Below are 16836 nucleotides of genomic sequence, written 5' to 3' on the forward strand. Positions count from 1 at the left end.
TATATAAATAAATAAATTAAATACTATATCATTCATACTAAAACACTGATTGTTAGTAGATGCTACTTTCACAAAAATCATAAATATAATTTTTTATAAATATGTTTTTACCTTTTTCTTAGTCCAGGATCTCTTTGATGCACCAGCAGCAGAGCAGGAAGTAGAGACACTCTTTAAGAGACTGGATAACTCCATAACCCACATTCCCTCCCAGCAGGTTCTTGCCAAGGCCCATCCTCAGAGCTGCATCTCTCAGGTTTTGGCCCAGTGAGGAGGGCATGGCCTGGGGCAGCGGATGCTGTGGATGCATCTCCCGCCACCGCTCCACGGTCGACTGGAGAGCGTGAGCGATACTCGAAGGGAGGAACTGGAGGAGAGCGGGCCAGGTCCTGGTTTGCCGCTGCGCGTTGTGGGTCTCCACTTTTTCCTTCAACCGTAACGTCTCTTCAGATGAAACCCTGGAGCGAACTGACTCCTGTGTGTTGTGGGATACACAGGCCCAGTGCCCCCAGTAAAACAGATTTTATTCAGCTCTGGAAAATGCCAGCTAGCTGTTCACCTCCTATTGCACAATGGCCTCACAGCATCTCTCATCTACCTATTGTTCATCTCTAATTCCTCTACTGTGCAGTGAAAGGACCTGAATGACTGTCAAAATATTCACGCACAGTGTGCAACCAAATACAGACTTTGTCATTTTTTCCTGTTATAATATTATGAGTGTCAAAATGAATGATTTACAGGATTAATCTTAAAGAAGAACAATCACAGCAATAAGATTCTGAGATTTGGGGTCACAAATAGCAAATGAGCAATAGATTTATGCTTATTAATGAACTTAAAACAGATCTAGATTTAAAAAAAATTTGGTAATAGGCAATAGGTGAAATGAAACGCACCAAGAAAGGTGAATGATATATGTATTTATATATGTAATCTATCATTTGATACAGGTGATATTACAACATCTAAAGAACAACAACATAAAAAGAATAATTAAAATAATCAAAAACATGTATTTAAAAAAAGAAGCAACATTTATATAGGCAAACAAGAAAAAGGCATTTGGCTTAGAAAATAGCAACCAACCAACAACACAAAAGTCACCATTACCACAATAACAGGAAGGGTTTCCATGCAACAAAAGGCCGCTGTGAAATATGAAAATGAGCAAACGGTTTAGTGGCGAGTCAGAGTTGTAAAAGCCAGATTATTCCAGACCATTCCAGCCCTGCCTATGTATGCATCCACACACACACACAGACTCATAAACACACTTTGTTTAAACTCCATTAGCAGTTAGTGGCCAGATCTGTGGTGATATCAGCACAAAAAAAGTCTGACGTCAAATGATTAAAAAACCCATTCAATGCATTCATATGAATTACATCAGGCTACAATTCACATTAGCATGAAGGCTGGTCGTATACAGTTGCGGCTGGGATCCATCTGGATTTATAATGTGGAATGAATGTTGACCGTTGACTCAAAATCCACAAGTTACATCCATTAAAAAGCCTAAAAATAAAACCGTTGCTCATTTCAGATTCATAATGCATCCAGATTAGGGTCTTTGTACATCTAAGCAAATCCTCATTCATTTACATAGATTTGTGTGATAAAACACAAAGTGATTGCATTGTCTTCAGAAGAGCATGTCAGATCTTACACCTTTATGTTTTTTCACCCAGTACAATCCTGTGAGCTTGCAAATTCTCATTTGACACAGATCCACAGTGAATGACTGGTTTTAGACCGCTATGAGCATAGGCAAAGCTTATTTACATGTTCTTTTACAGGGCATCTAATGTCGGTTTCTAAATGAGATATAGAGGGTGTTTAAACAACACAATGCGATACCCACAGACCAGCACTAAACTAAGCACAGTAAGAACAGCATCGCAGAATTAACGTGCCAAAGAAAACGAAGACCTGCACTGAGCCTCACTAAACTTGTGTCGTTTTTGCAGTTGATTATCTTTTCAGTTGTGTTTTTTCCAGAAAAGAAAGTGTCATGATTACCTATAGAATCACAAAAGGCGACTGTGTGGTTTTTTTTTTCTCAGTGTGTCTGTGTTTGGTAAAAAAGGCACAATCAATATCAGAGCAAACAAAGATGAAATAAGTGGTTTCCCGTTTGTGGCTTCAACAGAAACTGCACTTGTGGCTGCAAAGACACGTTCAGAATTCCTTCAGAGTGCTTTTCCTCTACCTGGATGGTGTGTCCCCTTGCAATCGATGTCGTTCAAGTATTATAATACACAACTTATCCTCCTCCTTACGCTTTCTCTTTTAACTCGAACGTACAGAAGCAGCTGACACCTCGATACACGTGAAGATCGATTGTCAATGCGAGCAGAAGTAATGTCCACAAGAAAAAGATAAAGAAAAACAGAGCCTCCATTTCCCAGAATAAACCCATTCGGATGATGTCGTCAGATGACATCACTGCGACAGAAACTCTTAGTTAAAATGACATCATAAGAAGGCTTCAATCAGATCTCAAACCACAGACCTTCAGTCCTATTCCCATGTGTACTGATTGCACTTCATTTTTTTTTCTCGTCCCTTTTGTCCCAGGCTGATATATGATGTTATGTGGAAAGAGAACGTTCCCTTTTTCCACAGACTAGTTTGTTGTCTCTCATAACAAGTCTTATTTGCATAAGGAAAAATCCACACAGCATCCTAAAGCTTTCACATATGTTCAGGGGTCTTCCCAAATGACCAAAATTCCCAATTTTTCTTGGGGATCACACTCGGAATTCTGTAAAGGGTATTGTGTGGTTGAGAATAAGAGGCATTTTGTGTGGTCTCCCTTGGCGGGAAAACTGGGAAAGTGATATTCCGGTGGGAATTGCGCATTCGCCGTGAAAGATGACGTCTGTGATTGGAGAATGAGCTCTGTATTCTCTTTAAAGTTTTGCATATACATCAAACAGTCTCGCGAGATTTCCAAACAACCGCAACAGTACGTAAGCTCTACGATCAATATGAAGCTCGAGTCTTTGGATTTCGCCCATTGCACCAGATGTGAATCTTTAGAGTGCTACAAAGGTTCTGCAATTTTAGTACATTGACAGCAACTCTCGACTCGAAGAATGGTCGGGCCTGTTGCCATGGTTACAGGTGCACCCCAGTCTTAATTCAAGACATGATGTCGTGTTTGGGAAGTGATGTCACATCCATTACACATCTGCTTCTCTTTCAGACGCCTCATCGTTTGGCTTTTTGTAATCACTTATTTCAAGCGACGTGTCCTTTAGTCCTTGAGTAGAATGATTGCATTGCTTTGTAATTTCATGGCCGGTGGTTGATGCGGTACAAAATTCTGTGTTTCTGTGAAGATATGATTAGCTTACACTCCCAGTTGGAAAAACGTTTTTTTCTCTAATAGTGTCTGGCAAAAAGTAGGAAAGGGAGGAGTTTTTTTCTCTTAAATGTGCGGTGGAGAAAATTGTTATTTTTCAAGCACGGCGATCAACTGGCTGCTGCAGACACACCTCACTTCCTGCCGAGATGATTGGCAGCCGGTTGTCCATGTGATAGCTAATCAAGTGACTGACGCTCTCAAAGCGGTGGTCTTTGGTGCGCACCTATGACGGTAAAAAAAATGGTAAAGAATTATGTTTTGATAGGGGCAAAATATTGAGAGTGTGGTGTATTTTATCATATTACTCACCACTCCCTCTGGATCCACCAGAAGCAGGTGTTTAGGTTGGCCGCCCTGCTGTCCAGTGAGGACGTACTGGCCTGGTGTGGTGCCTGACTCCCGCACCAGGAAGTCTCCATCCTTGGTCAAGAGTCTTTCGGCCTGCCTGCGGCTTAGAGGTCCGTGGAACCAGGGCTCGTTCTGCAGCTGCTCTGCCAGAGGGGGCGCCACTGCACCCGACACTCCTAAAGCAGCATCAAACGGCTCTAAAAGATAGAGAGCACAATACTGTTGTATTTTTGGACAATTTACTGTTATTCTATAACTGCACCTACAACTGAACTAGAAAAAAGTACAGAAAACCCAAATGTTCTACAACTCATCTAAAACATATAAGGAATCTCCTTAAAGAAAATGTGAAAATCTGGGCAATATATTGATATGTATCAAGTGTTAGGAGTTGGTAAAATCCATTAATTTATTATTAATCAGTTTAAACTATCTGAATTAATCAAAACAATCAATCAAAAACATTTTTTTGCACATAACTCAAAAACGTATGGAATTTGTATTAACACTAGAACCGGCAGAGGTCGCTGTATACCTAAAAGGGCCAGTGGGTAAATTTTACCCACGCACATGACAATTGTTTTTATATGGCTAAAGAACATATTATTTCACTGGATTATGCCACTGTCTTCACAAAGAAGTGTCTAGAGTCATGAAATGATTGTCTAGTCATCAACTATATTTTTATCCTATTGTTTTTATGTTCAAGACTTTTTTTAATGCAGGCTACAAATCCATAACGGTCAGTAGCCCAAGCTAAAAAAAAAAAAAAAAGCCTGCACTGACAACGGAAATTAGAAGGTAGTAGCCTAAATATTTGGGTGGTGTAATATTATAATACAATGTCATTAATCAATATATTAAGATAACCCATGGTATTTAAATTACTAAAATAGCCTATAGACAATAATGAGCAATAATAATTCACCACACTGCATAGGATGATGCGATGACAAATTCAAGCACACAGCTTCACCTAAATATTTATTAATTTGTTTAGTTATATAATTTATAATTTGAATAAGAGAACAACACCATTAAACTTTGGTCATATAGATCGGATTCATTTTTTTTCTTCAGGAAACAGCCAGACTAGAATAGCAACACAGTAGCCAACAATAAACGATATGGCAAGACAAAAAATAAATAATTAAACCAAAGTTTGACCAATTAGAGTAACGTGAGGCTAAAACATGTAAATATGATATCTGGATCGCCATCAGATGCTGAGTCGACCCAGGACGCATAACTTACCATCAGACTCTCCATCACTCATGGCATTTAGTTTTTCTAATTCCTACCTTCCATAAATCGCCTTTTTTTAGTCATTTTGACTTTATTTATGAAACTGATAACCGCTAAATCAGTGAGTGAAAGGCGTTGCCTAGAAATGTACAATGTTAAAACATAAGCGGCAAGAAAATGACAGCGCGAAAATACAGGCATTATATAGCGGGTAAATTTGACCCGCTGGGGCTTTTAGGTATAAATGCCCCGTTTTTTGATCTGGTTTTATCTAAATAATTTTGAACAACATTGGATTGTAAATTACATCATTTTAGTAAAAGTCAATGACTGGGAGACTTGAATGTTTTATTTTAAATCTTTTATGTACATTTGAAAAACAGCCACGGGAAAAATGTACCCCGTGGCGGTTCTAGTGTTAAGTGTATTAAAACATTTTAGTAAAAATATACTGTACACTACTGTTCAAAGATTTGGGGTAAGTAAGATTTTTTTTTTTTGGAAGAAATTAATACTTTCATTTACCAAGGATGCATTAAATGGATCTAAGTGACAGTAAAGACTTTTTGCATTTCACTTACAAATAATTTTCTTTTAAACCTTTTTTTCCCCAAACAAATCCTAAAAAAAAGGAAAACTGATGACAGTTTTTATAAAAATATAATGTTTACAAGACTTATTTATTACTTTTAATAATAATAAAAATAAAAATAATAAATGTTTCTTGAGCAGCAAATCAGCATATGTGAATAATTTCTAAAGTATCATGTGACACTGATGACATCTTAAAATATATTAAAATAAAAAAACAGTTATTTTATATTGTAATAATATTTCACAATATCACTGTTCCTAATTATATTTTTATAAAATAAATGCAGCCTTTGTGAGCATTAAAGATCTCTTTTAAAAGCATTTTTTTTAAAAAATCTTACAGACCTCAAACTTTTAAACGCCATGTACGTAAATATTAATGTTAAATATATTAAAATACTAATAGTTACATTGTAGCATATAAATTAAAATAACTTAAAATAATTAAAAAAGTAAAAAATGGCCAATAATGCTTTCACTGATTTTAAACAGATTTGTACTGTATGCTATTGTTATATTAATGCACATAAATAAAAATAAAATTGTCCTTGTGTTAATTTATGGCGCTTTTCCACTGCATCGGTACGGTTCACTTTTGGGGGGTTTTCCACTGGGTACAGTACCTGGTACTTTTTTTAGTACCACCTCGGTTGAGGTTCCAAGTGAACCGTACCGTTACCAAAACGTGACGTGTAAACTCTGCTGCTCACGGATTGGCCGGAGAGAATCGTCACTACCTGCGTCACTGAACTTGCGACACAAACACAACAGAACTGCTAGATTTAAATCAGCACAGCCAGCGAAGGATCGAATGCAACTGTTTTGAACGAGCGCACCTTTTTTAACAACCAAAAAGTGGCTGTTTCGTTGTCTGTTGAGGAAGTACAGACATTCCTCTCGTTAATAGCAGGGAGCTTGATGGGGCGACGCGGAATAAAAAGTTTTTCAAGAGTTGCGGCGCAACTATAACCACATGTGAATAATCCCGACCACTCTAAATCACCATTTTTGCCAGTTTAGAGCAAATACATGAATATCAAGACATACATCATAAATAAAGATATTTTTCCAAGCAAGCCGCCTAGCATTAGTTACTCACTCATGTCAAATGCATCTCTGTGAGCATTTCCATTGGCTGCTAACACTGGGAGGCGGGGTTTATCCACATTGACGTACGAAGGGTCGTCAAACAAGCCTCCCTCCTTAACACCCACTGAAAGAGAAACAGAGGACTGTGAGGTTAAAGTGAGTTAACCTTCAGGTGAGTGAGCTTAAGCGGTGCCATTCTGAGTCGTATTGTCAGCAAGGCCGGCGATCCAGAAGCCACCTCTCAAAGGAGCTGTGTAATAGGTTTGGGCAGCGTCCAACAGAGAGCAACGAACAATGACAGAAAAACCGCTTACTCACTCTACAGAATGACAGTCTCAGCTGAGAGGAAAATAAAATGAAGGGAAGTGCGACAATATAAGACTGACAAATACTATGTGGCACTATGAAAGGAACAGGGCAGGGGTTATTAGTGTTTGAGCAAACCTGACCTGGTAGAGGAGGCAGAGGCTGCTTGTGAACGTCGTTCTGGCTGGGCTGTCCATAGGGCTGTGGAGACACATTGCATTAGAGCGCTCACACATAAATTAACTAGTGGAGTTTTGTTGATTAACGAATCAGTGTTTGTAAATGAATCATTCTAATTCACTTCTATACACTGAATCATCCTTTTCTTTGTTTTTTTTGAAGACAGTGAGCCTTAGTTTGAACTGAGTGTGACTGCTTTGGTGGCTTTTCTAGCCTGTGAAGACTGACTATAACACGAGCCAAAAGCATTTGTTTAAATAAAAGTAAAGAATAAATAATCAATGATTGTATAAATCATTATCATTAATAATAATTAATTAAACAATACATTTTAATTAATATATATTTCGTCAATTATTATCTATGCTGAAAACATTCTTTATAATTTTTTATATTTTTGTGGAACATACTTTTTTCCCCCAGGTTTCTTTAATGAACAGGAATTTCAATGAACAGCATTTATTTGAAATAGAATGACTTTACTATCACTGATTTAATGCATCTGTGCTGAATAAAAGTATTAATTTTTTAAACCGTATTTACTAGATGGTAGTGCATCATGGTTTCCATAAAAATATTAAGCAGCAAAAACTTTCTACCATTGAGAACAAAAAAAAAAAAATGTTTTGTGAGAACTAAATCAGCATATTAGAATGATTTCTGAAGGACCATCTGACACTGAAAATTCTGCTGAAATTTCTGCAAAATGTAGGGATAAATTATATTATAAAATATATTCGGACAGAAAAATTGTTATTTTAAAGTGTAATAATCTTTCATAATATTACAGTTTCAATATTACAGACTTGTTTTAATCAAACAAGTCAATCTTGATGTACATAAGAGACTTGAAACATAAAAAAACAAACATAAAACATAAAAAAACTAAATTAATTATTCCAAACGTTTGGCCGCCAATGTGTGTATAAGTGTTTCCTGTGTCTTACTCACGTTTAGCAGTTCACACAATGGAGGAAAAATGAAAGATCTGCTTTGTTGCCATTTGTAAGGAAAATGCTTATGATGCTTAAACACTTAACTGAATTCTCTTTGCAGATTTTTAGCCATACAAATTTTAATAAAGAATAATAAAACTTGTTTCAACTGCTAACTAATCAGTTCTTTTTAACAAATAAAAGTGACTCCATGATTCACTCATAACACATAAAAACAGTAACTGAAAAACAAATTCCTAAGACTTAAAAACCCCAAGACCAATGTTCATGCTCGTACAAATGTGTGTCTCACCAGCGTGGCTCCTGTACTGTGTCCAGGACGGGTCCTCATGTCCACCAAGCCTCCAGGCGGAGGCTGTTTACCGGGGAAGTTATTGTAATACGGAACCTCTGGGGGTGGAGGCAGGTCCTCTTCCTCTTCCTCCCAGGCCGACCCATCGAAAGGAGCCATCCTAAGAGAGAGAGAGAGAAATAAAAGTAAAGATAAACATTATTATATTTACATGGAGATATATTATTTACATGCTGTTTGAGTGATGGCAAATGATGTATTGCTTTGTTTTGAAACCAGCAGGGAATAACTAGCAGGAACAGACACACGCTCAATAAAAAGGAAGTAGGAACAGTAAACAAATAAAATACGCTCCAAAAACATTTATCTAACAGCATACACTTTCCATATTCTTATGTGGTTTTTTCAGTTTTATAAGTTCTATTAAGCTTCAATGTATTTTAGCTTCAGGGTGCTTTCACACCTGTAGATCGATTGCTTTGTAATAATTTTAATCCATGTTTCGGAACAATGTTGCTTTTTATTCTTGGTGCGGCTCGCTTTCAAACTGCAAAGTTTCTAAACGGACCAAATTTGTTAATACAAGTCACGCGCGAGTAAACTTGTCTCATTGGTCAAAGTTCCACGGTTTATTTTCTGGGATTCCACTGAGCTGTCACGGCTGTCATCTGTCAGGATGGAACGACAACAGCTTCGTGGGCTTATTGTTGTTGTTGTTTTTTTTGTAGCTGTCAATTTATCATTTTGAGCAGGAGTCCAGGATTTATCGGGAAAACATTTTTAAAATGCACCTACTAGGAAGAAGAGCAATAAGACGGCATTATAAAATGAAAAAGTGCGCTTTTTTATTTTGAATGGCGAAGACGTGCTCACCCACAGACATTCACAGGTTCATTTTGAAGTACTAGCAAAACAACAAAGCTAATGCTTTTCACGGAACTTACGTAATTACCCATTATACATTGTGATATAGCCTGGTTCGTTGGTCCGTTGGAGCGGATTGCTTTCTCACTACTACCGAACCACTCCAGAGTTCGTTTTCAATCGAGCCGAAACCACCTTGTGGCGCGGATCCGGGCGCGATTGCCGTGTTCACATATGCCCAAACGAACCGAGCTAAGGGGGGAAACGCGCCAGGTTCCGAAACAACGGGCCAGGTGTGAAAGCACCCTCAGTTTTAGTTTTGAACTGTTTTAGTTTTATCAAACTTATTTCAGTTAGAAAAAATCATTTGTAATAATTTTAGCTTTAGTTAAGAATAATAACACTGTAGCTGAAAAGCGACATTAATACTTGTTTTCATAGATTGTGTGTTGAATATAAAAGTATATTTGAATTATTTGTCAGATTTTTAGATATTTTAATTGGAAATAAGGGAAAAAGTACTCAGTAGTAAGATGTTTCTCAGTGTACGATGTGAGTACACAGTGCAAATAGACACAATGGCATTGTGTTTGAGCACAGACTGCAAACGCATGCTGTAAACAGACATACAGGATATTAAGGGGGTTTCCAAAGACCCTAGGGAGGTACCATCATTAAACAATGTACAAACACACGTGTAAACACACTGACATGAATGTAAATGTTTGCAGTACTTGTTTGAACAGGCACATAAACACTCTCACCGATCATGAGGGGTAACCAGTTTGGGGGGGTTCTTCAGGTACTGTTTAAAGCGGAGTTCAAACGCCTGGCCGATGGTGCTGATGACCTCCTGAGCCAAGCCCTCTGAGCATTCCAGGATATGACATGCTACAATGCAGGAAGTGATCATCAAATATATTATATATAAGACACCAGTCACAAGCAAGAACAAGACATTCCTTAAAGGGACAGTTCACACAAAAATAAATCATGCCATTCCAAATCTTTTGGGATACCTTCAAATCCATAATAAATGTTGCTGCATATAATTAAGTAATCTGGTATTTAACATCAGTTCAAATAAATTAAGCATGAAAAGCAGTAATTTACACTTACAGTTATGACTGAACTCAATGTGAAAGTGTCTTGGCATATTTTTACCTCTCTGATTGACAGGGTCTTTGGCGACGTAGGCAACATACTCTGCTGTGTCCTGGGGAGAAACAAAAAGAAAGGGATGGAGAAGAAGAAAGGAAGAATGAACAGGAGGACATTAAGAGAAATTAGAGAGTAGACACAAAGAACAGAGGGACAAGCAGAAGATAGTAAGTCTTTTAGTTGAGGCAGTCTATTCACTAAAGGACAGGAAACAGAAGAGGAAACAGTGGGGGAAGAAAGAACAGATGACTACAGACAGCAGGACAGATGAATAAGACAAATGAGCAACGAATGACAGAATGAGAGTAAAGCTGATAGAACCAAGAGCAAGATGAAAACGAGGAAACGAAATGTATGTAGGGATGTATCCAATAACCGACTAACTGATTGATGATATGTACATATTTAATCATCTAATAATAATATAAAATGCGAATGCATTTATAGTTAATATTAAATTAAATAGTTTAAATCAATAATTAAATAATATATTATCTATCAATTAAAAAAATATTTAGTATATACATTTAAATTATTCATTTTAATTGTTAAATGATTAGTTATACACACATATATATATATATATATATATATATATATATATAACTGAACAATTAGAAAATATAAATTTAAATGTATATATTAATTATTTAATAAATAATTAGTCAATCATTTTAAATTATTTTCTACTTCAATTATTCATTTTAAATGTTCATTTATCATTAAAAATTATTCATTTATAATTATTTAATATTAAATTATTTAATACATAATTAGTATATACACCTGTAAACTATTATTTTCTAATTAAATTATTCATTTTTTAATTGTTCAGTTATGATTTAAAATTGTACATATACATATAAACACACAAACACTAAATGTATTCTAAATGTTATATTATACATCTATTATATGATTTTTCTATTTAATAATCAATAATTAAATTAATTACATAATAATTAACTTACGATTTAATTGATTTTTTTAAATAATTGAATGAATTCAGACATTAGTCAACTAGTTGCTCAGGCAACCCACCAACTAACTGATTTTGAAAATATGTAGTTTTGCACATCCCTACTGATGTCACTTTGTACTTCAATATGCTTTCAAGGTCCTTGCAGCAAATGCAATCATTATTTGGAGAGATGCTCTAACAATGACTTCATTGAGCCATTTTATTTGTAAAGGTGATCCGAGGGCTCGTGTGTGTTGTGGACTCTAGCTTTCCATGGCCATCAACTTGGCTAATTACTAAACAGATTTGTGCTACAGTTGACAACAACTGATAAGCTTAATCGATGAAATTAACAACGATGATCAACATCCCTAGTAAAAAGAGAAAGTAGAAGAAAGAGATATAGCGATAGAAAGAGACAGGACGCGACTCACTGGATCTCCTCCTGATGCAAAAGAGATGGACTGCATGTGATGGTTGGCGATAATCTGTAGGGAGAGAGGGATGGAGAAGAGGACAATGTGACAAAAAAAGACAAAAAGGTGCAGTGGGCACGAGATGAAGAATGAACAATCATGGAAGCGAGTGAAAGCAAAGGATGGACAGAGAGGGAGACAAGGGGAGAAATGATGTGGTGAGACTGTGGTCTAACAGAGGAACAGAGCAGTTGTGTGCAGTAACTCTGCATGGTTTAGATTCATTAAGATAAACGCATATCAGCAGGGCAATTACTCCAGGCCCTATTCTGGGCTCCAGTCAGCTGCCTGCTGATAAACCTCACTGCACTAATGCGAAACACACTGGCATATAACTGAAGAATTATTAGCGAGGAAAAACGTCCTGTGGTGCAGCTGTAAACAAGCCAGAGGATATCTGTTCCTGCCGACTACGCCAACTTTACATAATCTAACCGCTGGATAACATATCAACTTATTTAGTTAAACGTCGACAAATTTCTGAGTAGCCCCTTGAAAGACCCAATGCAGGCTACTTTAATATACTTCCACTTTTAAATACACAAATTAAACAACTAACATTAAATAAATAAAAAGATTTTAAAAATTAAAAATTAAACAAAGACCCCGTCTTGGGTGAGCCGATCAAAAATAGTCAGCAATGTTAGTATTATTTTTAATATCATTATATTATATTATTATGAATTATCTTTTATTTTGATTTGATTATTTGATTTTCATTTTATTTTTAAGTTAGATTTTTAGTAATTTTGCCATGTTCTTTTTTTTTTAAAGATATTACTATTTATATTTAATTTATTTTTAATTAAAATTATTTTTTATTTTTTTAGTGCTTCAACTTAAGAATTAGAAATGTTTCAGCTTTTCATTTAATATTTACATTTTATTTTATTTCAATGAACAATTATTTTTTAGTTTTAGTTGAGTAGTTTAGTTTAGTATATTTTTATTTATTGCCATGTCAGCATCTTAGGCTATTTTCATGGCAAAACCAGTTAAAAAAATACAAGTATAACAAATACACTTTTGCTCAATAAAGATGGTGAGGCAAGACAAAACATTGTTTTCTTCTGTGACCACTTGCAATGTGATCCGACAATTGCAATAATTTTACTGCCCTAGTGAAAAATAAATATACTAAAATCAATGCATTTGAAATACATTTATTTCATGTCAAGTATACTACAAATACATTTACATATTTATGTACTTAATAAAAATACACTGCAATTGTACTTTTAGTATACTAAACTGGTATGCTTAAAGTCTAATAAATTGGAACAACTAATTTTGTGCTTAATTCACTTTAATTGTGCGGAAGTAGTGCTGAAGTCCAACTTAAGATATACTGAAGTATATTTAATTGTGCTAAAGTGGAACTATTGCAAGTATACTTCAGGTACACTCTGAATATCTTGCATTTAAAGGCCGATATTATTCAAAGTAGGCCTGGGCGATAGAACGGTATTGATATTTATCGACGGTACACCCTCTTCGATAACGATAGAAATAAAATGTTCGATATAGCACACGATATAGGCACGTGCTATGAGTTACGCAGACCGCACACACAAACACGAACACATGCTGAATTGAGTGCTGTGCCTGTGATGAGGAGATTGTGAATAAAGAATTAATTAGTCGAATTTAAAATAAACATTTGCATTTGAATGCAAAAATAGTACAATCAAATGTTAGGTGTGCGTCTGGGAGCGTCATTAGTGGAGCGCGAGATGCGGTGATGATGATGTAAGTGACGTTGTTGCATTTTAATGTCTAGCCCACAAGACGCGCAGTTGCGGAGTTATTCATTCAAAATATTAGAGAAATATAGTAGCTCAATGCGTAGAAGATCTTGATTAGATTAAAGGGGTCTTTAATTTTTCAAGTTTTCCTTTCTCTTTGGAGTGTTACAAGCTGTTCGTGAATAGATAAGATCCCTAAAGTTGCAAAGACTAAAGTCTCAAAACCAAAGAGATATTCTTTATCAAATTTAAGACTCTGCCACGCCCCCCTAAAACGGCTCGTTCTAACACGCCCCCACATATCTACATCACTATGTGGAAATATTTGCATAATGCCATCCAAATGTGCACGCAAAGAAAGAAGGCGTGGTTTCAGTAACCGCAGTTAGTGTTGAAGCAGCCATGTCAGGGAGACGCCGTGTGTTTCTAGGTGAAAGCAAAAGCACATTATAATTTTTCTATCAATAAGTCTCAAGCAATATGTCAGTAAATATGTTAATAGATTTGGACTATACTTAGTATGAAATAAATGTAAAATATAATAAATCATATAATTAATTAATGCAGTGTATGAATAAGTGTGTAGATGATCTTATCAGCTTATTTAGCGCTAACAGTGTGTGATCAGAGCCAAACTAGTTTTTATATTAGTAAGTATACACACTTTTGAGGGAAATTAACCTACTTTAAAAAGCTTGCTTCTAGCGGTCTCTACACACAGCACAACTAGGATATGAGAAAATATTTTAAACATCGTAAAAATGGCAAGCTTCACTTTTAAGACATACTGAGAAATGTTTAATTCAGAGGAAGAGATAGCATAATTCAGTCCATCTCGTCCTGCTGTGAAGAGCGTCGGCATAACGCAGGCTGCTTTCACCATTAGCTGCGGGTAACAGTGGATTTCACACAGAAAAGAAGGCACTGTGTTCATGTTTGTGTGCATGTGTGACGTCTAACCTGTTTGCAGTCGACTGCCAGCAGGTTCAGGCTGCTGGTCGACACGGTGAGGCTGATTGTCATTCCAGCAAACTGGAGATTACTCTTCCCTAAGATGGAGGAGAGACAACGAGAGGAGGGCTGCAAAGAGACAGAAACAGAGAGACTCCATTAAAGGGTTAGTTCACCCATAACTAAAAATTAGCCCATTAATTACTCACCCTCAAGTCATCCTAGGTGTATATGACTTTCTTCTTTCAGACGAATCCAGTTGGAGTTATATAAAAAATTGTCTTTGATCTTTCAAGCCGTTTCATGCCACTCAGCGGGTGTTGCATGCATCCGTCCAAAAGCAGTTAATTAAAATGCGCCCCCTCCATAAAAAATAAATAAATAAAAAATAATAATAAAAAGTGTCTCACACGGCTCCGGAGGGTGAACAAAAGCCCTCTGTAGCGAATCGATGCGTTTTTGTAAGAAAAATATCCATATTCAAAACGTAATAATCACTTTAATCTAGCTTGCGCTCACTGTTGTACACTGGAAGCAGTTCCGGCCGGATGACGTATATGAGGTCAGTTTTGCGCATGTGCCGCTCAGAAGTGACGCACGTGGAAGCGCAGGGGAGAGATCAAAACAAAACAATGGTCACTAATTATAAGTACAAAACGAGGATTTGTAAAGAAAAATGTTGGAGGATTTCGATATAAGCCAAGAGAAGACTGGTTTTCCTTTGCTAAAGTAAGGAAATTTTGCTTCCTTTGCTCCTGTTAACAAACGTTGGTTTTCACGAGACTCACTGGCGCACGCGCTACGCTGACCTCCATACGTCATCCGCCCGGAACTGCTTCTGTGTACAACAGTGAGCGCAAGCTACATTGAAGTGATTATTACGTTTTGAATATGGATATTTTTCTAACAAAAACGCATCGATTCGCAGCAGAAGGCCTTTGTTCACCCCCCGGTGTCGTGTGAGACACTTTTTTTTTAATGGATGGGCGCTTTTTAGTTAAGTTCTTTTGTACTGATGCATGCAACACCCGCTGAGTGGCATGAAACAGCTTGAAAGATCAAAGACAATTTTTAATACAACTCCGACTGGATTCGTCTGAAAGAAGAAAGTCATATACACCTAGGATGACTTGAGGGCGAGTAATTTATGGGCGAATTTTCATTTTTGGGTGAACAAACCTTTAATTACACCAGACACCAGATCAAAAAAAAAAAAAGTAAAAGGCTAAATATTTCATGATAAAAAGATGAAACCTAAATATTTTATGAAAAGAGATTTCAATGGGAAATAGAGAACATTTCAAATAGTCTGGTCTGTCTGAGGCTTGTTTTACCTCACATTCAGTGCCTATATCAACACGTCAGGTTTAGTCAATCAGAATTTTACACTACCATCCAAAAGTTTAGTTTCAGATTTGTTTGTTTTTTAAAGAAATTAATACTTTTACTCAGCAAGGGTTTATTAAACTGATCAAAACTGTAAATAAAAGTCATTTATAATGTAACGGTTTGACAGGTTTCCACAAAAATATTAAGCTGTTTTTTATTTTTAGATTTATTTTTTTGCCGTTTTTGTTATGATAGGAAGGTTTAGATCTGACAGGAAGCGAAGTGGGAGAGAGAGAGAGACGGGGGTCGGGAAAGATCCTCGAGCCGGGATTCAAACTCAGGACAACTGTAGCGCAACGCTTCTAAAGTTTCTTGAGCAGCAAATCAGAATGATTTCTGAAGGATCATGTGACGCTGAAGACAGGAGTAATGGCTGCTGAAAAATCAACTTTGCCGTTACAGGAATAAATGACACTTTATAATATATTCAAATAGAAAACAGCTTTAAAAATTGTAATAGTATTTCACACTATTAATGTTTTTACTGTATTTCTCATCAAATAAACAGCTTTGTCGAGCATAAGGGACTACTTTCAAAAACGAAAAAAAAAAAACCTTAAATTATTCCAAACTTTTCACGAGTAGTGTATCTGTAAATGAGGTATCTGTGCTGAGCCCATTTTTGCTGCTAACCGCAAACTCATTTAAAAATTATTAAAAATACAATTTTGCAGCATAGGCTTTTATGAAGCAACATGAAATACCTGAATAAACTAGTTTCACATGCAGTAACAGCAACACAAACACTTACTATTCAGTAAATCTGCCTGAATCCAGATGGGTTACACGTTGTGGTTTGGTTTTAGTTTTGTGTAAATAAAACTAAATAGAATATACTTAAAGCGGCATACTACTACCAATAATAATTCTGAATTAAAAGCCTTTATTAAATGAAAAACTCAATGT

General features: G+C 36.2%; 2 protein-coding genes across 6 annotated transcripts in view; both read right to left on the minus strand.

The window, feature by feature from the left end:
- Window positions 1–556, minus strand: part of lenep (lens epithelial protein) — a 2721-nt gene extending 2165 nt beyond the window's left edge. The window contains exon 1 of the mRNA XM_016287146.1: window positions 112–556. Within this exon, the coding sequence (XP_016142632.1) occupies window positions 119–310 (192 nt within the window). The 5' untranslated portion in view covers window positions 311–556 and the 3' untranslated portion in view covers window positions 112–118. The remainder of the gene's footprint in view (window positions 1–111) is intronic.
- A 347-nt stretch (window positions 557–903) lies between these two features.
- Window positions 904–16836, minus strand: part of shc1 (SHC (Src homology 2 domain containing) transforming protein 1) — a 38053-nt gene continuing 22120 nt past the window's right edge. For 4 of the 5 annotated variants that reach the window (XM_016285215.1, XM_016285207.1, XM_016285199.1 and 1 more), the window contains 9 exons: window positions 14551–14670; window positions 11804–11857; window positions 10412–10463; window positions 10012–10138; window positions 8384–8543; window positions 7099–7156; window positions 6660–6773; window positions 3683–3918; window positions 904–3596 (listed from right to left, as the gene is read on the minus strand). In XM_016285215.1, coding sequence (XP_016140701.1) covers window positions 3468–3596; window positions 3683–3918; window positions 6660–6773; window positions 7099–7156; window positions 8384–8543; window positions 10012–10138; window positions 10412–10463; window positions 11804–11857; window positions 14551–14670 — 1050 coding nt within the window. In that variant the 3' untranslated portion in view covers window positions 904–3467. The remainder of the gene's footprint in view (window positions 3597–3682; window positions 3919–6659; window positions 6774–7098; window positions 7157–8383; window positions 8544–10011; window positions 10139–10411; window positions 10464–11803; window positions 11858–14550; window positions 14671–16836) is intronic. The other variant, XM_016285193.1, reaches the window with a different exon arrangement.

Source organism: Sinocyclocheilus grahami, unplaced genomic scaffold (genome assembly GCF_001515645.1).
Source record: "Sinocyclocheilus grahami isolate Dianchi unplaced genomic scaffold, SAMN03320097.WGS_v1.1 scaffold11.1, whole genome shotgun sequence".
Classification (NCBI taxonomy): domain Eukaryota; kingdom Metazoa; phylum Chordata; class Actinopteri; order Cypriniformes; family Cyprinidae; genus Sinocyclocheilus; species Sinocyclocheilus grahami.